Source organism: Cydia pomonella, chromosome 1 (assembly GCF_033807575.1).
Source record: "Cydia pomonella isolate Wapato2018A chromosome 1, ilCydPomo1, whole genome shotgun sequence".
Classification (NCBI taxonomy): domain Eukaryota; kingdom Metazoa; phylum Arthropoda; class Insecta; order Lepidoptera; family Tortricidae; genus Cydia; species Cydia pomonella.
The window spans coordinates 17,267,318-17,291,508 of NC_084703.1; the positions used below are offsets into that span (position 1 = coordinate 17,267,318).

Below are 24,191 nucleotides of genomic sequence, written 5' to 3' on the forward strand. Positions count from 1 at the left end.
GATACCATTTCTTTAAGTCTAAGTGAAGATAATTGCGACCGTGGGCCATGAACAGGTGGCACGCGTTGCAAAGCAAAAACCAAGACTGCGGTTAAATTCTACAATGTTTTATGCAAAATCGTGACATCGCACATCATAATACAAGACCTCAATATCACGTGACATGCAAGGTGCTCTAAGAAGTTTCTACGATTTTTCGTGAATTGATAAGTTCGTGTAGTATTTTTGAAATTGTTGGCATGGCGCGAACTGCAATTGCACGCTTGGAATACGCGTCGTGGGTGCAGCAGCCCGTCAAGGCCACACGGAAGCCGGGCGCAGCCAGTTGCGGCCCGACTGCGCCTCTCGCCGCCACTCTGACGAGGCTGGAATCATTAATAGTCGTCGGGACAGGTGCAAACTAGCAGATCCTACAAAACAAATAAAAATCTAAAAACTTGATTTCAACTTTTATTTTATTCATTCTCGTCTGAACGGTGGTTGTATCACTATACGTAAGTGTGTGTAGACTTTAACATTATGCAGACGTAGACATTTATTTAATTGTGTTAACCATAAAATAGAGATCATTGCATTACAATAAAAATCTTAAATATCCCTATTATGTATAAATATGTACAGTTTTATAAATTGACAAGTACACTTTTAGGTAGGACAGTTACATATTTTCGGAGGAAACATATACACTAGAACTATATCATCACTCTTAATGAACTGATGTGTTAACGAAACGTACCTCATCAATATTGTAATATTTGTAAACGTAATATTTCTCACTAATTAAACAACTAACTACAAAATTAAACATATGTAATTGAACACTAGGATATTATAATTATTAGTAGGTACTCATCAATCTCAGTTTTATTCTCTTGTAAATAGAGAGCAATAAATAACAATTAGGACGGATTCTAAATCACAATATCTTACTTAAAATATATAATTACAAGGTTAGGCATATTAATTGTTGAGCCAGTCTTATATCGTAATTTTTCTCTTATACTAGTAGTACGAGAGCTGAGGGTTCGCGGTTCGCCAAAAACTACATATTATTGACATTTTGATTCCTATTAAGGAGCCTTTGAATATAATTTTACGGGCAACTTAATAAGTTCAGCCACTGTGAATAATGACCGGTCTGTATGCATAATGCCCGCATCAAGTGGGCAATGTAATTAAAACTGCATGATTTATCACTTTGACCGGTCAGTATGTATAATGATGCAATATTGGGCAATATAATGAAACAGAATATTAAGCACAGTAGTTCAAAGTTCAGGTTAGGTTTCCCCCGAGGGTTGCTCACCTTGTCGTGGTGGAGGGGCTTAGTAACCGTGGCTTGGTCACCCACGGTGAAGCGAAGAGGCAACCAGGGCTGGCCTGTTTGAGGTGCGGGCTTGCCCGAGGACGCTCCAGGTGGGCTTGTTATGCCAGTTTGTGACGCGTTGGACGTGGATCGTCGAGGAGTTCATTTGAGGTCAGCGCAGCATGTCTTTTTCTTCCATACCTCTCGCCCATCATCGCTCACACAGTCCAGCCACCTTCGGTTTTTCTCTCCCGTTACTTCCCTCTTACATTCATTTGTAATACCTTTCTCGTCACATGACTTTCATCCCTCCGCATCACATGCCCATATCACGCTAAGCGATTCGCTCCTACCTTTTCTACTATGGGTGCAACTTTTGGTTGATTTTGGGTGATTTCAAAGTGCGTCGGCTGCAAGTTGACACTGCTGTTCAATGTTCGAGGTTTCAAAATTAATCCAGAGCACTACATACATTCAGAACGGGAAACGACATTGCGTCATTTGCTAGAACATGGCCGAAAATTATATGGAAATGATTATGTTTGTTTTCAACAAGACAGTGCCCCATTTCACAAAGCCAAACGCACTGAAGACTTGTGTCAAACGAATTTGACAGACCTTGGCAAGAATGGCCTTCTACTTCACTAGACTTGAATCAGTTAGAATTTTTGATATAGGGATATATATTTACCGAGATTGGGAGCACACAGGGCATGAATTTAAATTGATTCAAGCATCGGTTGGTCATATGGGAAGATATTCCAGATGAGGTATAGTATTTTTCGAACTGGAAGGGTACGCTGATAGATGTCTATTCAATACCATTTTGCAAAATTTGGCATTTTTAGGTAACAAATGGTATAGAGATGACACCTGTCAGCGTACCCTTCCAGTTTGAAAATAGTATTTTATACAATCGGGACATAATAGAGAGCTTTTCAGGCGAGTACAGTGTTTAGGCAACGAAGCTTGCTGAGTTTCCTAAGTGAGGTACGAAATTGAAAAGCTTGATTATATCACTATTGTATACAATACTTTTTCTACGAGTCATCATAAATAATAATTTTTTAATATAAAACCTCAATAAGTAAAGAAAATTGGTAAGTATCTAACGCGCGAGCTTGATTGGTCAATTGTTTTTTCAGGCGACTACAGCGTTACTAAATTAATCTTATAGTTGAGTGGGAACCCATACATGAAAAGTACGCAATTTTAGTTTGGTACAAGAAATCTTAATTCAACGATTACAGTCGACGAGTACAAAAATATTATATTGGGTGCCGTGTGCAATTGGTGTTGTGGGAGAATGCGTAAAGTTATACAAGCATAGGGACAGTGATTTGACCTTATGAACTAGTATTGTAAATTATAGAGAACGTTTAAAATAAAAACATTTAAAAAATATTCAATACGAAGATATGTTTTAATTTTATGGCTATTTGAAACTAGGATGCTTAATCTGCTCAACCCTGTATAATAAAACATCAGGTATCTACGTCAAAATGGCTACGGTACATAGTTTACATAGTCTTACAGACAATATATAACTGTATGTTGATCACATAAATAAAAAGAATACCAAATAGTTGTCTCAATACCATTAATACTGTTACAATCGAGCATTTTGAAATAAAACTATACATAGTGTTATTATGAGACATAATATATCTTTGTATCTTTTAATACATTTTATTTCTATTTAATCAGCTCAATTGTCCCTGCAGTCAAATAAATATAGTTAAATTATAGGTTCATCAGACATAATAACGGTATTAGGCACAGAACTATATCGAGATATAAGGAAAGAGTGTATGTCCCTCGCGTGCAAAAAAGTCGCCGCACGGCTCCTATGCTCGTCGCGAACATCAATCGGCTCCCGACCGCTTTCCGCGTGAAACGTCAGGTTTCAAAATCAAAATGACAGTTTGTTCAATAATTAATTGTTCAAACACCACAAATAAAGTTGGAGCTGTTAATCCTGGTATTCCCTTTCGTCGGTAAGTACTCTTTGTCCTAATATATCTGTTATTTAATTCAAAAACAATTTATATGTATTGTTGCAGTGTATTATTTTCATCATGACAGGATCTGACGATTGCGTGTTTTCATTGCGGCTTGAATTTGCCGAGCCCGACTTAGCGTGCGTTCAAAACCAGCTATGTATAAAGTCCATTTTTTTCTTTCAAAAGTACGAATAGTGATGTACGCTGCAATTTTCTCACTTGATTAGGTAAGATCGGTCCCCTTACTAATCGATCAACTTTTTTCTTCTATCTCGATATAGTTCTGTCGTATTAGGAAACTAAGGTGTTACTTTATGACTGACTTCTGAAAAGGAGGAAGTCAAATAGAGCTATCTCATTACCAAATGATTTTGAAAATGGAATTATCAGCTATAGAAACTAAAGTATAAGTTGACATTGTCCAATTCGGATGAATTCGGATGTCAGTTCCAAAGTAATAATGGTAATTCATACATATATATATACAATACCTTCGTAAACCGTAGACGAAATATAAGTACTTGGTATTTAAGACATAGTGACCAAAAAACCTTGTGGTGACCAGTCAAACTAATGTACGTTGCTACTTTTGTGGTCTGGGCCAGTTTAGATGAAATAAAAGGAAATACCTGTAAGTTACGGGTTACGGTAAGGTGTACAGGGTGTTATCGCCAGGAGTCGAGCCCGGCGGCGTCGCTAGGCGGCGAGGAGGGCGCGGAGTCGGGGTCGCGCGCGCTGCGCTCGGCGGCCTGTCGGCAGAACGGGCAATGACCCTTCGTCACCAGCAGCACCTCGTAGTCTTCCAGGTAGAACAACTGCGCAAGCGAATGAATGCACTCACTAAAAATACCAACAACAACACAATAATATATTAACTTTTCACTAGTTATATGTACTAGTAAAATTGTCATTTAAGTCGCGTGTAAGCTACATAAAATTGCTTATTATACTCTAGAGCATAAAGTAAAATCATCTATTACGACTATTATTAACTTAACAATAATGTACAAATCTGCCAAACAAACCGCGAGCCCTGCCGGTGCAACCCCGACCGGCACTCTTCGCGCCCCCGATGCAAACATTAACCTTATTATTACCTAGGTACAACCCAAAATGTAAACGAAAATGTCTGAAGTTGGTGAAATATGCGCCAGACATAAACCAAAACAGTGACTACTAACCGATCCGCAGTGCGGGCACGGTATGACGGGTAGCTCAGGCAGCATGTTGCGGTAGAGTACCGGCGGCGGGAGGCCCGCGCGGTTGTCCGCTCCTGTTTCCGCGCCCGCGTCCGCACCCGCCCGCACCACCACCACGCTCGCTGGGCTGAGGCGCAGAAGTGCACTGCGGGAACATACCACCGGCCCGCCCTCTTCTTCCTGCGACATACATAGTGTACGATATTTGGAAGCAGATCTTCCAGAGAAGATAGAAGAGATTTTGTAGAGACGGATATGATTCATTATTGATATATTATTTTATAATGCCGAAGTTTATTTATTTATTTTAAGTGTAAAAACTTAGGTAGCTTTACAGGGGGCATGAAAGCGAGTACCTAGCGTCGGAGTATGAAAACTTTGCGCAGTCCGAGGTCTCTTCTTGGTCAAGTATAGAGCTTATTAGGATATGTATGCATTCTTACTGCCAAGTTTGTGCAAAGTTAGCGTAGTAAGAGTCGCAGAAAAGGAACATGTAAATGTAGATCCCGTATAAATAAAATACGTGCTCGTGTGTATGACTGGAATATTTTTCTAAGAGAAAACACTCAACCACGAAGAGAACACTTGTTCATCGATTACCAAACATGCATTTATAACATGTGAGCCTAGTCATGCTTTTTTTGTTTTAGGGATTTCCATAAATGGAATTGGCATATGTATAAGAAATTTTCTACTTATTTATGTATAAGATGATTCTGACCTCATCAAACTTGTCAAGAAACGGGTCGTATTCGTCTTCGTCGTGGTTTATCCGAAGCACCTCGGCGCCGCCCGTGTCCTCTTGCGCGCCGGTATCGGGCAGCGTCGTGCGCTCTATCAGCTCCAGCGCTTCTTCATACGATATGCCTTCCGCAGGCACAAACTGCACTAAGGGCAGTACATCTAGAAATAAAAGGCTTATTCATTCGATGCGCATAGGGTGAGAATTTTCTGAAAGGAGATATTGTATTATGATTTAAGTGTTTTTATTTCGTTTCTTTATATTCCATGCATTGACAATACGAGTAATAAACTGATTACGCACAGACAACTCGAAGAGAGTCACATCGGATGAAATGAAAATAAATGGATACGATCGTACTAACGGCTTAGATCCTACAGCGAGTCGAGGGTACTCTGGCTTGTCTACACTCTGGCCCATAATGGGCGATTACAACGCCTGATTATTGGCGACTGCGTAGATAAAAGTACGACCATAGGCACGCATTTCTTTATAACTCACAATTAACCGATTATTCACGATTATGCAGGATAGCTTTACTTGATATTCATAAGTCTTTACCTTTAAATGATAGCCACTCACAGACGATTATGTTCTCTACACAATCGTGAATGCCTTGTGTAGACGAGTCTGCGGGCCGCGCTCCGAGCGTTCCGTGGCCAGCCGTTAGGGCTGCAAATTATGTAATTAGCTAAATGCTAACCATGCGAAGGAAGCGAATACGCAGGTGTGTGCTTGCAGTGGAGACAGCGCGGCGCGGGCGTGGGGGCGGCGTGGCGGCGGCAGCGCCAGCACAGCGGCGACACGTCGTCGTCGCGCCCGTCCGCCGCGCCGCCCGCTCGGCTCTTCAGTATCAACAGCTCTACGCTCTCCTGCACAATGGTCGCAGTACTGCTGTCATGTTTCAAAAAAAATCTTACACAGTCGACTTACACTCAGCGATTTGAATGTCTACTTTGAGTTTATACCAAAGTTAATATGATACAGGTAGGGTGACTGCTATTGGCCACTCTTAACAATCAGAAAGAAACAAGCCAATATTAGTCTTATTGTTAAGAGTGGCCAATTACTATGTAGTGTAACTATATCAGTCACTCTAGTCATTTTTTGCAGCACATGGTCATTTTACCATGTTAAACAGAAACAAGAAAAAAATGTGTCCCCTCCCCCTTTAACTTTGGAACCATGGGACCAAAAATATTAAAAAAATCGTGAAACAAAAACTTAGTAAATATTTTCAATTAAAACTATTGCGAACATGATCGGTTCAGCCGTTTTTGAGTGACTGAAAAAATACTTCTTAGTAAAAAGACGTACAAAGCGCTGCGAAGGTAGGGAGTACCTTATGCTTTGAATGTACATAATACTCACTAATTAATAAGGCCCCATTTGGCCTGTTCTGACAGAATAGTAACTACAAAACCCTACACTGAACATGACGCAGTCGGGTAAAAATATCGGAAATGACTACTAACACATCGAGGATGATACTCTTGCAGAACTTTGTTAACTAAATTTGCCGCTTCTTTAGATCTGTATGCAGACAAAAATACATTAAAGATCGCACCGATACTTGTAACTTAAAAAAAAAAATATTCAGAACAAGAATGTTATACATCAACAAAAAATAAAAATGGTAGGTGTTTTAGGGACGAGGGCAGGCATTGAGGCGATGGACAACAACATCGAGTCATCATAAGGCATTTTATGTTCCTTATCAGTCCCTTTATAAAGAATGTAAAACTAATCATAGTCTTATGGGAAGACTAGGTGTACCCACAGCACAAGCCTTATTGAGCTTACCGTGGGGCTAATTGGCTACAATTTGTGTAACAATGTCCTGTAATATTTAATAATTGATAATCGGTGTAAATATTCATGATAATACCAAAGATCTATAGATGATGTAAGAAGTCTGACAAGTTCATGCTTAGAATTTGGCAGCTAAACAAGGTGGCGCTGTATGACTCAGTAATTTATAAGGTACACAAAACATAGGTACAGCGCAGAACAGCGTCATATGTATCGGCTGTTAAACTAGAGGGACACATTTTTTTTTCCTAAACTTTACCTTTCTAAATATACTGTACTCTTAATTACTTAGGTATCCGCGATCAAAACTCCTTCACCTAATAATAGTCTGCCCACATGTCGCCATGGCAAACAGATGGCGCGCCATGTGAGCGAGAGCAGTGCTTGGGCTCTCGACATTTGTATAGTTATCAATATTATATTTAGGTTAGGGGTTCAAAGAAATCTGTCGATCTCGAAGATTTCGCTAAGGTATAATTTTTATACGTACCTATGAAAAAGGTTAGCAAAGTACGATAAAAAGTAAGAAAAAAATTCAACAAAGTTAAACAGTGACTTATTTTTGCCAATTTTTTCGGTGGGAATGAAAAAACGATCATATGTGACCACTAATAAATTAGAAAAATAAGCTACTAGGACAAAATACTGTTTAACTAAGACACGAAATAGTAGATGTGTACGAGATAATACCGCGTCAGCAATAAAGATATTTTTTTAAATAACGATGTATATAAATATAAAAACAATCTAAGGCAGCCAAAACAATAGTGTAAATAACTCACTTGAAATTTTTGTGGTATTTGCAGAGCCAAGATTTTGTCCAACATTTGTCGAGCGAGCGAATGGGCGTTGAGGGTCTTCGCTTGCTTAGCGAGACATAAATATAAACAGCTGGTTTCATTAAGAAAAATATCAAACAATCACTTTTATGTATAGTAATATTAACATGGCTTCTGTGTTCGAGTCTAAGCAACTTGCGTGGGTCTCTATAAAAGCTAGAGCATACTGAACATGAAAATCATGGTAGGCAGTGTATATTTGTAATTAAGATAATTATAATCGTATAAAATAGTTTGTAAAAAAAAAACATTTTCTTTCGTTTTGACCCTATTTCTAAAAACTTTTCATCCACGTATGCTAAATCTTTTATATGAACGTGGATTCTCAAGAAGCACTTTTTTTTTAATTTGTGGAAATCAAACTACATTATAAAAATACAATCACAAGACAAGTTTGGCTGTCTGGGACTTTTAGAATTATGTATTACATCGACGGGAACCTACGTTTTTTTGAACGGTGTTTTCGGGAGTCTTTACTAAGTTTTCATGTTACTTATATTTTTATTATTTTATTTTTAATTCGATATTCAAAATTATACCATACCATACCATAGTTAGATATAATAGATCTCCACAGATTATTTTAAAAAAGTGCTGCTTGAAAATCAACATTCATAAATACCAATTGCCATATCATAAAAAAATCCACTGGCATTTTGCACTTTCCGTACCTGGCTAGAAACTGGAATTGTTAGTAGGGAAAACAGAAATTTGCAATCGATGACATCACGATAAACCTGAAATTCCTATATTATCGAAGTAACTAATAGCAAAGAGAAATTGAAATAGAAGTGGGATGTCAAATAAAACTTTGTAGCCTAAGTAAATTGACTGCAATTTTCAACATGATTAAAACTTTTAGAACGCCATTTGACTTTGGTCCTTATTCTTTCACTGATATGAGTTAAATTTGTTAAATATCAAAAAGTGGCGCCATCTTACCGGGCAAAGGCTAAATGTTGTGGCGCTAACGCTCAAAACGATGCCGCTATAGGGACCGTGCGCGTTGGAGGGTCTGCCATCTTGTGGTCTGAATCGGAACCATAAACAGGCACATTTACACGTCAAGTGTTTTCTTGTGCATAGTAGGTTCTGCCATCTTCTGGGCTCCATCGGAACAAAAAACATCACATTTACGCCTCGCGCCAAAAATCTGACGGTTCCTGTGCTGCCTCCTATAGTTCATGCACGCTCCCTATACCTTTGGTCTTTGATCTATTTGATTCTTCTTTCACAATCCACCTCTATATTAAATTCTTTTTGCTAATGGGAAGCGTTGGCGGCCTAGCGATAAAAGAGTGCGACTTTCAATCCGGAAGTCGCGGGTTCAAACCCTGGAACCCGTTTTCGGAACTTATGTACGAAATATCATTTTATATTTACCAGTAACTTTTCGGTGAAGGAAAACATCGCGAAAAACCGGACTAATCCCAGTAAGGTGTAATTATCCTCTGGTTTGGAAGGTCAGATGGCAGTGGCGTTCGTAAAAAACTAGTGCCTACACCAGCTCTCGGGATTAGTTACCAAGCGGACCCCAGGCCGGAATAATGCGAGGAAGATGATGAAAGTAACTACATAGTAAAAGGCTACACGTGGATCGCGCGTCATACCCAAACATCGTCATTTTAAGTGGTAGAGTGAGTGTTGAAGGTGATTTAATTTCGGATACAACAAAGAGACGCCGGACGGCGGCTGGTCGGCGACGAGAGCGAGCACCATGCGGGCCGCGTTGAGCAGCGCGTCGGGCTGGCTGAGCGAGAACGGCTCGTGCACGCAGCGGTGCACGGCCTCGTACGCGTGGTACACGCGCGCCAGCCGCCAGTTGTGAGAGTACTCGCGCATGCTTCGCTCCCGCTCCCTGTGAACAGATTTATCATCGTTACAGGCACTAGCTGTTAATCACGCAGTGCGACTCGATGTAGAAATCGACAACGCTATCCTTATCAGTATATCATTCAAATGTTCGAGCATGCTCGGCACACGGCTGCTCCCAACAGTAATTAAGCAACAGTCTACTGAGGCAGAAATGGAACATTTCACATGGACTACCGCGTCGCCGCAGCGCGCCTCGGCCACGCCGTGGTTCACCGGGATGTAGCTACTGCACATGTGTACCTGCCGTGCGCGGCGGCGGCGGTTTCTAGGCACTGCGCAGCCAGCAGGTGGTGCAGGTAGCCCGCGTCGCCAAAACGCTCCTCGGCCACGGCGTTGTTCACCAAAATGGAGAACACCCGACGCGCCGTGTCAAGTTCGCCGCCCATGTGGTACGCTGGATAAAAAATACAATTGATGGATACATATGGCAATCTTGATGATGTTATAATATAAGTTTGATCTCCGAAGCATAAAAAGTGATAAATAGAGTATGGTGAGGTTGACGTTTTGGTAGAGTTTGAGAGATCGTCTTATGTTCTCTGAGATCAAATCAGTAACTATTCAGTTCATCTAAAATTGACCTCGGTTTGATTCATACTGAACGCGAGACTCCGTATACCTATCCATATAGAGGTAAACAAATACAAGTAGAATAGTTCGCGATGGTAAGATTACACGTACCCTTCTGTGCCTCGACGAATTTGTTCTCCCGCGCCATGCGGTGCGCGTGCGGTAGGAACACGTCGCGGCGGCACTCGGCGTGTTCGTGGGCGAGCGCGAAGGCGCGCGGCCACTCACCCGCCGCCACCGCCAGCTGTGCTACTTTCCTGCGACAAACCAACACTTTATCATAAACCGGGATACACATTTCAGTTACAACCTTTCTAAGAAAAAACGAAAAAATAACAATAGAAAAAAAAGGATATTTTTTTCTGTACGTACGCAATTTTTCTAGGCAACCTTTTTGCAATGTGTCAATGTGAATATTATCTGAGAGTAGGTATTCCTTATAACGTATCATAAACCACATCCCCAATCGTTTACAGACAACCGCAACTACCGGTGGATCAATATTAGAGAACATTAATTTTTGTAACTGGATACAAAAACGCAAAACAGCAGATACTCGTGTACCGTCACTGTTTCGGCGATGAACTAAAGGTAACGTGTTACAGTCCAAATCTTTGTGTCTTTAATTGCTAAAGCCTAAGGTTCCCTAGGCTAACCAACAGGACTTCATATACGTTAAGTAAAGTCGCTCAAACCATTGAACTTGTTAAGTAGGTCCTCGTCCTCGCATTTAGATTTCTGGTTGTATGTAGTTCAAGGATCGCAGAACCTCTTCCATTACAGCTTAAATTGCTATGAACATTTACTTAGTCGCCAAGATTCCGGTAGAAGTCGGCCGCTGCTGCGTGATCAGCGGTCGTAGTCAGGGCCTCCGCTACGTAGCGTAGAGTCAATCAGGCTCTTGTCTAACTGGTTACATAGGTACAAACATTTAGAATCCTAGTGGCATGAATGCCAAGGACTAAACTTCTAGTAATAGAATATAAATTGCTGTGGACATGCCTGTAATCACCAAGACGCTGGTAGACGTCGGCCGCGGCTGCGGGTTCTCCAGCCGTAGCCAGGGCTTCGGCAACGTAGCGTAGAGAGTCGCTTGAGCCTTTGTCCAACTTGCGTGCTAACTCTATCAACCTAGAACGAATAGGTAAAATTTGTTAAAAGTAAGCTCTCTTGAGCGGCTTGGGCTCACCTCTTAGACCTTGGTCTTTAGTTGATGAAGTACGTAAGATGTCATAGATTTTTTGCTGTGTTCCTCTACAACTTGACGCTGTATACAGCGTCAATCCGATCAAAGCTTAATGTATAACTGTAAGTGAATAAGGTATTATAGTACATTGTGCAACTAGGGGGGGTAAGTGAAATATTGTACGAGAGTCTATATATTCACGACAGCCGCAGACTGCAGTGAATTAAAGACTTGATTAATAATATTCTTACCACCTGAAATACACACAATGTTTTTCATCACACTCGCGAAGAAAAAAGTAAATTTTAAGCGAAATGATTCTTAAATACGGTGATCCAATACGGTTATCCGATGTTCAGCCACAATTGAAAATTGTGTCAAAATATTTGAAATGGCTATTAAATTAATCAAATTAAACGTTTTTTAAACACGAACAAAAGTACTAAATTATAAACGTTAATATTTTAAAACTGAAACTTATGTTTTTAGGGTTCCGTAGCCAAATGGCAAAAACGGAACCCTTATAGATTCGTCATGTCCGTCTGTCTGTCCGATTTTTTATTATTAAAACTTATTTATTCAGTGTTTAATATATTTTTATGATGCAAATGTGTTGTTAGTTTGTTAGTGATTACTGTAATTCTCAATATTTATTTATGCATATATATATATTTTCCATTTATCCTTCAGTACACGTCCATGAAATAAGATCGTTTCCGAGCAAGTGTGACGAAGACATACATGTCCCTGCGACCGCTCTCGGCCATGAGCTGCGCCGCGCGGCGCACGTCGCCGGCCGCGAGGTACATCTCGGCGGCGGCGCGCGGCTCGTTCACGTGCCGCGCCCACTCCGCGCGCCGCCGCGCCAGCGCCGCGCCGCCCTCGCCTTCGCCCACGAACTCCTGCACATAACAACAACACCGAACATTTACGTCCACATAACCATAAGCCTTAACCATAAGCCTGGCAAGATGCTATTTGAGCTTCGACGTTGCGGATTTTTTGTGGTAAGGTCAATAAAGGTCAATAAGTGTATATGCATAACTGGTCTTCATACCGAATCATTCTCAGTATAAAGGCTAGACACATTTACCCAGCAGCCACACTTAGCCGTATTGACCTTACTAATTGAGGGGTACAGAATCAAAGGCAGCTAAATCCATTTTGGTAAATTTTTCATGAAAGGAATAAAACTTTTATTTTTATTTTTTATTTTTGGATCGCTGCATGAAGAAAACTCCAAAAACCTTGCTAAGAATGATATCTCCAGGAACTACACACTAACTGATCAAAGTTACGATTATTTTTTAATTGAATTTAATTTATTTCATTTAGCTGCTTTTGATACCAACTTTTGGATTTAGCTGACTTTGTTTCTAAGACGAATGGATATAGCTGTATTTGATCCCAATAATAAAGTGATGACATACTATGACTAGTGATGTGCGTAAAAAAGAATGTCAGGGAAGTAACAAAAACCCAAAGTAGCAAGCGTCCTCAAAAATAGTTTCTGGCAAACTGGAATCAATTCTTTTTTTACATATATATTATATTTTATAGTAAAATCTCTACTTTTTCTTGTATTCTTAGTAGGTCGCTTTCGTTGGCTTTTTTTTTTACCTTACAACATTTTAGTATTAATGCATCTTGGTTATTTTTTAACGGTTTTGCGTAAAACGAACGATGAAAGTTTAGCAAATCGCGTACTTTTAATTTTTTACATGCGTATGTTTTACTATCATGATTACATGTAATTGGTTCAGGCAACGACTTTGCTGAGTATCTGTAAAAAAAAGACGATACTTTTATATTTACTAATTAGTAGTTTTATCACAGACTTCTTATTTATAACGGAAAGCAGCGTTTCGCGTCATACTTTTAACGAAATTATGAGCCATCATTTCATAGTAAGTACATCACTAGTCTGAAACTTACCTATCAATTTTGGCTTTGTTTGCCTTCCAATTTTCTGGATTTTTCTTGCGTTTCCTCCCTTTCCCTTGCGAAGATTCCATCACAGGCACTTCCATTGTATTTTTTACTTTAACTTATCACGATTTTTTAACTTCAAATCAGCTTAATTACCATAAAAGTTTAACGAAAACAGCAGACACGCAAACGCTATTTACTATAGAAGTCGCCATTTTGAAGTTACCGCCATTTTTAAGAAAAAGGACGCTGTGATTGGCTGATCACGATTTTAGCTGTTTTCGTTTCCAACCATACGGGATATAGCTGTCTTTGATACTAATACAATATTTTGAAGTAGATTTTTTAGTAATTCGTTAAGCTTGATACTGAATAACTTTGGAATTGTACTTCGAATTTGATCGATGATTACAATGGCATTCATAACTTATAGTTTGATTTGATATGGATTTAGCTGACTTTGATTCTATACCCCTCAATTTATTTCACTGGCAAGGAGTACTCGTTTTTATAACACCAGACGTGTCATCGAATGTCCTGATGTAAACAAGGGTAAAAGATATCGTAAATATAAACGATCTTACCACAAAAATGCCCAATAACATTGCCGAAGATGCACAAAGAATATTTTGAATATAATAAAATATTTATTTAACTACATTATACAACGCAATCATTAAGCCTAGGGAACTGCTAGTGGTAATGTGTCTTCAAAGAGCACAGAACGCCATCCTTCGAGTGATTGCCAACGCACCGTGGTTCACCCGAAACGATGAAATACACGATTATCTCAATATGACCACCATAAATAAAGAGATCAAAAAAATCCAAAACAACGCACATTGTGCAAAATTAATTTTTGGAAATTAAAAGGAAGCACATTGTGCAAAATTAATTTTTGGTTAAATGAGACGATGGTCTCCAAAACCCCAATGTTCAATTTCTACATACATCAAAACTGATTATAGTCGTTACCAACGTTTCTTAAAAAACATTAAGAAAAGGCCGAAAGTGCATAGCATTCTCATAACATAAACAATATTTTGAAATGGGTCGCTATCATAACCGATACAAACATTTTATTTAACTGTCATGATGTACGCTCATTATTGCCATACGAGTATATGTATAATGGCTGGCGACTGCACGTATGCGTAGTATCTGCGGTAAAAAAGAACCTCGCCGACAGTCGCTATAAGCTTCTCACCGGGTGCACTACATTTTTTATTACTTTTCATACATTATAGTTTCATATATTGTTATTTTGACTGCCGTAATAAATGGCATACTACCGTTATACCTAATATCAGCATACATAATTTTATTATTGGTATAATGGTCATAACTCATAAGGTATATGTACACTTCCTCTAATTTACTCTAAAGCATATTATTTGTCATCACATAATTATTTGCATGACATAAATGGGTTAGGTTGAAACTGCGAGTCCGCACAAACGAATAACTACATAGCAAAAAAGTGAATCGCAATCGTGTTCGCAGAATCGAAACCTTTAAAAATGGGTTAGGTGGGATGATAATCTGTACTTAATTATACGGCCTGCGTACTACTCATTATTAATGTATGTAAAACTTTACGTTATTATTAAATGGAATATGGTATACAATACAATATATGTATTTATACTTGATAAAATTGTGTTAAGTATTACGTAATTCACAAATCTAATATAACTGGTCATTATAAAACATGTCCATATACTACTTATAAATTATATTACAATAGGCATTATATCAATGATAGTTTAGATGAAATCACAATATAATAAAAGAAGCGTATAATAAAATTACGTTATAAACATATAATTATCAAATGGCATTGTTACAAATGTTTTTTATAATTATATTAAGCATCACACACCCCTCCTCACCCGCCTCAACCGGCACCAATGAAGCTAAGACTTATGTACCTGGGCCTTGTTAAACATGCGCAGATCGACGTAGAGGTCGAGCGCGCGATCGTCGCGGCCTGCGCCTCGGAACGCGCGCGCTGCGTCGGCATAGTGTCCGCGGTACGCCAGCACCTCGCCCACGATCACGGCACGCTTCTCGCCTGCCTCAAAACGTTCCTACAACACGAAATAAGTAACAGGATGAAAACAAGGAGAAATAAGATTTTTACAAAAAAAAAAACATTTGGTACAAGCTTTTGACTGTACTTGTCCTTCCGCAGGCAAATAATACTCATCGAGACAATTCTAACAATTTCAAACACAATCAAGTTGCATTGTTTTATCACTGAGTTCCTATGGCTATGGCAATTACTCCATCCAAAAAACTTGGTGAGCTCAATAAAGCGAGGCGATACTTTACTCCGGGGCAAAGACTGCTGCTATATAAATCGCAAGTCAGACCCCATATGGAGTATTGCTGTCACCTTTGGGCAGGAGCACCTGCATGCCAGCTTGGACCCTTTGACTCAGTCCATAGGCGCGCTTTGCGAATCGTTGACGATCCCAAACTCACAAGCGGTATTGAACCTTTAAGTCTAAGGAGAGACTTTGCCTCCTTGTGTGTGTTCTACCGCTTGTACAATGGGCTGTGCTCTGAGGAATTGTTTGACATGATGCCAACGGCCACTTTCTATCACCACACCGCTCGCCGTCGGCAGGGAGTTCATCCTCACACCTTAGAACCTAAATGGTCGCGTACTGTGCGGTTCAAGAGGAATTTCCTCCCGCGGACGCTCCGGCTGTGGAATGAGCTACCTGCCGAGATTTTCCCGAGGGTCTACAGTATGAGGTTCTTCAAAAAAGGAGTGTACAAGTTTTTAAAGGGTCGGCAACGCGCATGTAACATCTCTGGAGTTGCAGGCGTCCATAGGCTGCGGTGACTGCTTACCATCAGGCGGGCCGTATGCTTGTTTGCCACCGTCGTGGTATAAAAAAAATTACTAATTACTTTAGCAGGAAGCAATTTTTGCTCGAATGTTTTTGTTGTTTAAAACACGTTGTTTGTTCGATTAATTTCGAGAAACAGTGACAGTGAAATTCTCGAAATTTTGCAGCTCCTGACGTATGTCTATGGGGATGAAATTTAAACAGTTAAAACCGACCATCCGACACAAATTTACTAAGATAACGCCAAAATGAGCGAAAATATGCTGAAAATTGCGAAAAAATTGTTTAAACTTAATACAGTTAAATTTAAAAACAAATTGTAAGTATACTTCTTATTTGACCAGCCTGTATATGTACATTGCAAGTTAAATAAAAGCTTGTGAAAGAAGAAAGTCCTGTCAAAACAATCTTCTTCTTCCTCGCGTTGTCCCAGCATTTTGCCACGGCTCATAGAAGCCTGGGGTCCGCTTGACAACTAATCCCAAGATTTGGCGTAGGCACTAGTTTTTACGAAAGCGACTGCCATCTGACCTTCCAACCCAGAGGGTAAACTAGGCCTTGTTGGGATTAGTCCGGTCAGATGTTTTCTTTCACCGAAAAGCGACTGGAAAATATCAAATGAATCGTTTGCCGGGGTTTGAACCCGCGACCTCCGGATTACAAGTCGCACGCTCTTACCGCTAGGCCACCAGCGCTTCGAGTCCTCTTAAAACAATCATGTCTTTTTGACAATTGATATAGATGTCACTGTACGGCCCGGCCACATTTATTTTATAGTTTTTGGTCGGCAAACGTTGAAGTTTGACACTTCAGTTACCAGAAAATATATGGCGTCGTAGGTACACGTAATAAATTTATAACCTAAATTTATAACCAAAAACTAAATCTGTATTATGAATATTGTACATCAATTAATTTATTTGTTTGGCATTTATTAGTGATCTCATGTGTAATATAAGAATTGCCTCATGACTTTCTTAAATAAGTAGATAATTTGGATAATATGTTATGAGTTATGAATAATAAGATATTATATGCTGTGCCCTTGCAGGGTCCATGTGAGACATTGTATATCATATTGTATAACATCTATACTGTCCCATGGTTGCAATAAAGAATGATTATGATTATGATTATGATTATGATTACGTACCTATAGCGCCATCAGACTAGGGGGTATTTTTTCTTAAGCTGTCCATCCCTATAATCTATATCTGTTTGATTACCTGTAAATGATCGATGAGCGAGAGAAAGATGAGGTTCTCGCTGCGCTGGAAGGCCTTGCGGGCGACCTCGAACGCCAGTTCCTCGAGCGCGGCTTCGCCGAGCCGCTCCCAGTCCAGCGGCGTCACGCCAAGACACGCCACTGCGTACGCCTCGCTATTACATTACAAGACACTTGGTTAGGAAGCAGAAACATTATATACACTAGCTAGGGAGAGAACTTAGAAATTTGTCCCGTTATCTCTTTCAACCAGAGGCGGCGGCGTTCTTGCAAGAATCAACAAATATGGGTCTTACTCGTAGCTTCAAGTACAGCCTAACAAGATTATATGTATTTGGCATTCGCCATGTCGCGGATTTTCAGAGATACATTAAATGCCAAAAGTTAACAAAGATGCAAGAAAATTATTTTGAATACAATAAATTATGACATCAATAACTATTAAATTATAGTAATTTATGTGACTGCTACACGAAAGCATTAAAATACGAGTGTTGTTCATAAAAACTAATGAAATGAGTTTCACAAAAGGATCACAGGAGTATTTTAATGCCTAATTATGTACATTGGTCATAATTCTTTTCGTTCTCTTGTTTCTGACCACTCTGCCACGCTTGTATTGGTGGTTTCTATGAAAGACATAAAAAAAGTCGAGTGATATTGCATATCTTTATACCTGTAGATTATATTTAACTTGAGAAAAATTAAAAATCATCCCAGACAAAAAGCTACACTCCGTCACATTTGGGGACAAAAAACCACACAACAAATAGTTATTTTCTGCCCTGCGGGCGGAAAGCGTCAACTTTGCTCCCGCTGCGCTAAACGAAGTTGCCGCTTTCCGCCTCCGTCGAGCAGAAAAATAGTATGCGCACCACGGGAGGAAACGTAGGACATTCCATCCCGCGTGTTTGCCACCCTCGCCTTCGGCTCGGGTAACAATTTTACACGCGGCACGCAATTTCCTACTTTTCCTCCCTTGAGACACAAAAAAAATTTCACCACACCAACGCGAGGAAAATACTAAGTATGCAATACCAAAAAAATCAAACCAAATCAAATTATTTATTATATTATTATTGTAGTTTGTGGGCCTTTGAATGCCACGTCGACCAGGCATTGGTCTATTGTGACAGCCCTTTAAAGTTCATTACTGATGCCCGTTGAATCCAGGAAATTCCAGATTCTTTGGGCCGTAATGTTCTGTACCTCATAGGGTTGCAATACGTGCCGCCCAAAACCAAATCAAATCCAAATGAACGTAATAAAAAATAATTTTTCACCACACCAATTGGTAAAGGCCCCCTAATGAGAAAGTTGCATTTAATCCACATGTGGGGCAAAGTAATCAGATGCAAATTTTGAGTTGTTTCCTTATGTTAGCTGGTAAAATTTACTTATAAATGATGATTTTGAATGATATTTTTGTGTACCATCATTAGGATTTGATTTGGTTTTTATAGTTTGTATTTTCCTCGCGTTGGTGTGGTGAAAAATTTTGTGTTTCACTCGCAGGCAAAGTTTGTTGAACCCTCGTGCCTTGAAACCCACGCAACGCTCAATATTCCACTTCTCGAACCACTCGCAATGCTCAATATTCCACTTGTCGAACCACTCGCTACGCTCGTGGTTCAATTTAGGAATCTTTCACTTGCTCGGTTATCAATATTAGCACGAGCTATTAAACAACAACTTTGCCCCCTTGTAAACAATAGTTATTTTCACCTCAGCAGCTCGAACAAACCTACTTTCGTCACTCCGGGGAGAGACGAAAGTGCGACTTTCCTCACTTCAGGGAGTGAGACAAGCTTTAGTCATAATGATGACCCCTTTCATTCAATGACCAGAAACGTTGCTCCTCAGCGGCTTGCTCAATAGCGTCGCCCATTCACGTACACTGGCTTAGATTATTTAGGCCCGATGACTACCAAGATCAGTCGAAGGCAAGATAAACGTTATGTGGCCCTGTATGCCTACATGACATCCAGAACCGTTCACCTGGAGCTTGCACATTCCCTTTCTGCTGACTCTGCAATCATGAGTTTGCGACTCTTTATTTCTAGGAGAGGTACCTACATGTTTTATCACCGTCAAACTCGTGCTGAATGCCACACTACAATAAAGAGAGCCTAATCCGGAAGTCCTAGTGACTCCTCCGCGGAAGCGGAGGTAATTGTAAAGTCTCGACTTCTGACTCATATCCCTGTTGGCCAGGAAGACCAGGAAACCCTGACGCCCTTTCATTTTCTGATTGGCTCATCTTCGAACCAGGTTCTTCCCGCAACCCTTGACGACTGACCGAAACCTCTTAAGACGTGCTTACTGGAGAAAGGAGTTTCTTTATCATTTTAAATATATTAGTTTATTTACAACATTATGTCAGTTTGTTATTAAATCTGGTGCTATATATGTATGTAGTCAACTGCTTGTATTATATTTCCCACTTTCTCTAAAACTATCGAAACCCTCTTCTTTAATTCACAATACAATTATCATCCAGATTGTCTAAGATAGTATAATATCATAGGATTACATTGAAATTATTACGATTTTTACTTATTTCTCACTTTACAGTAGTAACAAAATATGCATATAGTAGCAACCGCTATAACCGCAAAAGGCACACCGTTCTTACTTGAACATTTTCTGCTGCACGTACTGATGCACAGCGTGCGACAACGGCACGTTAATTGTTTGCATCGAGTTCGACTGGAGGCAGAACACTCGACCACCCTGCAAAGACAAATTTATAAAATCTTTAAATTCCAAATAAAATATTTTACTGTCCTTTTCTCACATGTCATCCAGTGCGTCTATATATAGTTGTTGTTGTATATTCTTACTTCACTGTCCCACAATACAATTGCGCGTGTAGTTGTATTTTAAGTTATTTATTTTCTTTATCTTTCCCTCAGTGTACTCTATAAACTTGAAAGTACGAAAAACTCCATCATGATCACCCGGGGAAACTTTCGCTTTGGCATGACCTACGTAGTCTTTTCATTTATACTATACCTAAATATTTGAATGTAATCAACTAGTCACGTTTGTTGCATATGTTCTGCACTTACTATGTTGTAAAGTAACTTTTAAACGAATAAATGTAGAAATCTATTTTTCACGATCGAACAAGGGTAATTTGCAGCTTAAAAACAGTGAGCAAAATTGCATTTTGCTCACCGAGTGAGACAAAATAACATTCAAGTGACCTTTAGATTCGAATGTCATTTCAACGTGCGGGGCCTAATACAAGTTCGAAATATTTGGATTCTATTGTCTTTATCCCTTTCACGTCATTAGCAAAAAGAAAGAGACAAAAAAGTGCATACGGAATTCAACGGTATATTGACGGTTTATAATAGACCCCCGAAATAAGTCAGACCGCATCGTTCCAAAACACCCTACGAGTCTTCATTCGTAATATTAATTAATGAAATAAAAGTTTAAAATTTAATAAAAACACCATATTTTACGTATTTTATTATACAATCAAAACAATGAACTTACACAAATTTACGCAATTGTTACGCAGTAAATAATCCTACTTAACTACTTTTAACGATCTCTACTATAGTTGACAAATAGTAGTATCCGCAATTCGGACCGGATCTTACAAAGCTTTTTTTTTTACAAAAAAAAAAGTTGTCGATTGAACTGTCAATTGATGTTCGTTAATTCATTATTTTCGTATTATTTTATTGAAAATTCTTTCGTTTTGTTTTATTGCGGTAATTAAAGTTAATTGTTAGAATACCTTCAGAAAACATGAGTGAAATAGTGATCCGTCCGTCTGGATTACATTTTTTCAGGTTGTATTTTTTGATGGCTGACTGACGTGAAAAATTTTGTGTACTACACGAGATCAAAGTTATTTACATCTCGTGCGCTTTTGAGTCCCTTACTACGCTCAAGATTCTAAATTAAAAAATATTATAGAATCTTTTGCTTGCACGGGACTCAAAACAAGCACTCGAAGAAATATCAAACTTTGCTCTCTTGTTGTACAAATAACTATTTATTCGCGATGTACGACATGGCCTTTTTGTTATTCTCAAAAATGTAAATGTCTACAATGTCAAGTACACTCATAGACAGAAGACAAGATGGCACTGGTCGCCACCGCAAAGGCTGCGTTCTGCTTATGGGAGGGCCGTACGGTTGCGATCGTGGCCGACGAATGGTCTCGCCGGAAGATCAGTGCTGACTTTCGGGTCAGTATCAAACTTTAACTCTTACTTTTTCTTAATACTTGTGTTTTTATAGTAATACTTTTGTATGTATTCTGGGTTAAGTTTATCAAGAATAAAATATATGATTCAGATTCTGATTCTATATCATAATATGATCACAATTTGTTGAGAATACGAGTATGCGGGTCCAAACTGAGCTAGCATACGCGCGAGGCAATTGCGGCCAGTGTAGACGTGCGTCGACCGAGGCGGCCCGAGCGCAGGTAATGACGAATACAGAATATTGGTTATACGCGACACTTAGGGCAGGTTGCACTAACCCGTGATAATACTTAATTAAAATTTTATTGAATGGAAAGTTAGATATTTAAGCCAGACACAATTACAGTTAATAAGTTTGCCGCTTGTCCGTGGTGTAGGTAATTAGGTCCAAATTCACCTAAAACATATTGTAGGTATCAGGGAATTATAAGCGTCCAACAAAATAGCAGGTCAGGTCCAGTTTTCGAATGGCTGACAAATAACAGTTCGCCATCAGCAGCCCGCCACAGAATAGCGACATGGGCGACACGTCAGCGCTGTGTTACCTGGAAGCCGACCACGGAGCCGAGCAGCGGTTGCGTGGCAGGGGGGAAGTGCGCCGCCTTGACGGCCAGCAGCCCGCCACCCGACAGCGCCAGCAGCTCGTCGCACCACGAGTTCCACGACACCGACGACACGTTCTCTTCCTGAAACAATAGTATTTTATGCAACCGTTGTTTAAGAGAGGTCAAAAAAGGCAAGTGGCGTGAGTAATAATTTGAGGCGAAGCCGAAAATTGTTAATAAAGACGCCACGAGTGTCTTTTGACTCAGTTAAACAACGTGCCACACAATACTTTTTCTACGACCAAGCACTTACTTTAAAATAAAATTGTAAATTTAACAGATATTTTTCATTTTATCTATCGCGATTTTGGAGGCAGAAAATGTTTAGTGACTTTTTGGGCCATCACTGATTTTTTTTCAGGCGTAGGCACTAAGTTTTCGTCTTCAACCATTTTAACTTGAAAGACATACTGTTATTTAACACAAAAGTTAAGTTTTTATTCGACAACCACAATAACCTCATTCAAGAAGTAACAAAGAATGTAGGGTACGGGCGGGAAAATGAATGAATGAAATTAAAAAAACTTGTCTATGGTTCACTTATTTGTCACAATAAAAAAATAAGGTTGTTAAAATAAGGCTTTTTAATTCCCCTTATAATAAAACTCAAAAATTTTGAGCTATTTTTATTCAATACCTGGATCCTTCTGCCTTACTGTGTTTAACCCATAAAATCGGAATAATCTATATTTTTCTAGAAAAAAATTACCATTATTATAAATCTTTAACATTCAAAGAAGACATCAATTAAAGTAAGCAATTATACTCAACACTATAATATATAACTTCGAAGTAGAAGTGTGTTTTTGACATTATAAATTTTATTTAGTCGACTTTTACATATCGAATATCGACAAAACAAAAATGTAATAAGGAGTATTACTGCAATGTTCTGCCGCCGGAGTGCAGCACTAGCACCTTTCGTAGACCATAGACCGTAATTTATACATACTGTGCCTTAAACTGTTTTTTGACAAGTTTTCACAGATAATAAAACTGACATTGATGCATAAAGGCGGTTTGTTTAAAAAGGGCCTACTGGGAAACGCGAAAAATCGCAATTTAGTTTTATGCCTCTTCATCGCTCGAATTATGCAAGAGTGAAAGAGAGGTTAGATAAAGAAATTTTGATTTACTTGTTTCGCAAAGATCGTGATGGATTGTGGTAGTGGCGCCCCCTACGCAGAGTTCCGCGTAATATTCCCTATTATAAAATAAATATTTTGGGGAATCTTACACAGATCGACCTAGCCCCAAACTAAGCAAAGTTTGTATTATGGGTACTAGGCGACGATAAACACACGTATATAGATAAATACATACTTACATACATAGAAAACACCCATGACTCAGGAGCAAATATCTGTGTTCACCACACAAATAAATGCCCTTACTGGAATCGAACCCGGGACCATCGGCTTCGAAGGCAGGCTCACTACCCACAAAGCCAGACTAGTCGTCAAATTTATATAAAAAAGCGGTTACAGTTATAGTCATGATTCTTTTTTGTGAAGATAGCAAATTTTATCTACTGTTTGGCGCTATGCATAACTCAATACCTGCAAACAATTGTGCCTTTCCACATTCAGTACTACAAATTATCTCAGCTTTGCTAGTATTCTTCCTTATTTTCACTACTTGCCCAAAATTGACGTCCTATTATATTTTAAAAGTCAACTAAGTTATAACTAGTAGTAAGTACAATTTATTTATTCTCTTCTCAGTTTGCCGTGATATACTCTAGTATTGTATATAATTTTATTTTTAATTTCATTAAGTATAAATCTTATCATTATCAATTTCCGGA

The 24,191-nt window shown here is 39.2% G+C and overlaps 1 protein-coding gene across 1 annotated transcript in view; it reads right to left on the reverse strand.

Annotated features, from left to right (window-relative positions):
- Positions 1 to 437: 437 nt before the first annotated feature.
- Positions 438 to 24,191, reverse strand: part of LOC133517050 (intraflagellar transport protein 122 homolog) — a 32,593-nt gene continuing 8,839 nt past the window's right edge. Inside the window, exons 10-23 of the mRNA XM_061850195.1 lie at positions 22,325 to 22,465; positions 20,183 to 20,280; positions 17,549 to 17,702; positions 15,393 to 15,551; positions 12,274 to 12,434; positions 11,349 to 11,477; positions 10,458 to 10,603; positions 10,017 to 10,170; positions 9,571 to 9,759; positions 7,845 to 7,953; positions 5,954 to 6,122; positions 5,230 to 5,411; positions 4,491 to 4,688; positions 438 to 4,124 (exon numbers count right to left, since the gene is read on the reverse strand). Of these exons, the coding sequence (XP_061706179.1) occupies positions 3,975 to 4,124; positions 4,491 to 4,688; positions 5,230 to 5,411; positions 5,954 to 6,122; positions 7,845 to 7,953; positions 9,571 to 9,759; positions 10,017 to 10,170; positions 10,458 to 10,603; positions 11,349 to 11,477; positions 12,274 to 12,434; positions 15,393 to 15,551; positions 17,549 to 17,702; positions 20,183 to 20,280; positions 22,325 to 22,465 (2,139 nt within the window). The 3' untranslated portion in view covers positions 438 to 3,974. The remainder of the gene's footprint in view (positions 4,125 to 4,490; positions 4,689 to 5,229; positions 5,412 to 5,953; positions 6,123 to 7,844; positions 7,954 to 9,570; positions 9,760 to 10,016; positions 10,171 to 10,457; positions 10,604 to 11,348; positions 11,478 to 12,273; positions 12,435 to 15,392; positions 15,552 to 17,548; positions 17,703 to 20,182; positions 20,281 to 22,324; positions 22,466 to 24,191) is intronic.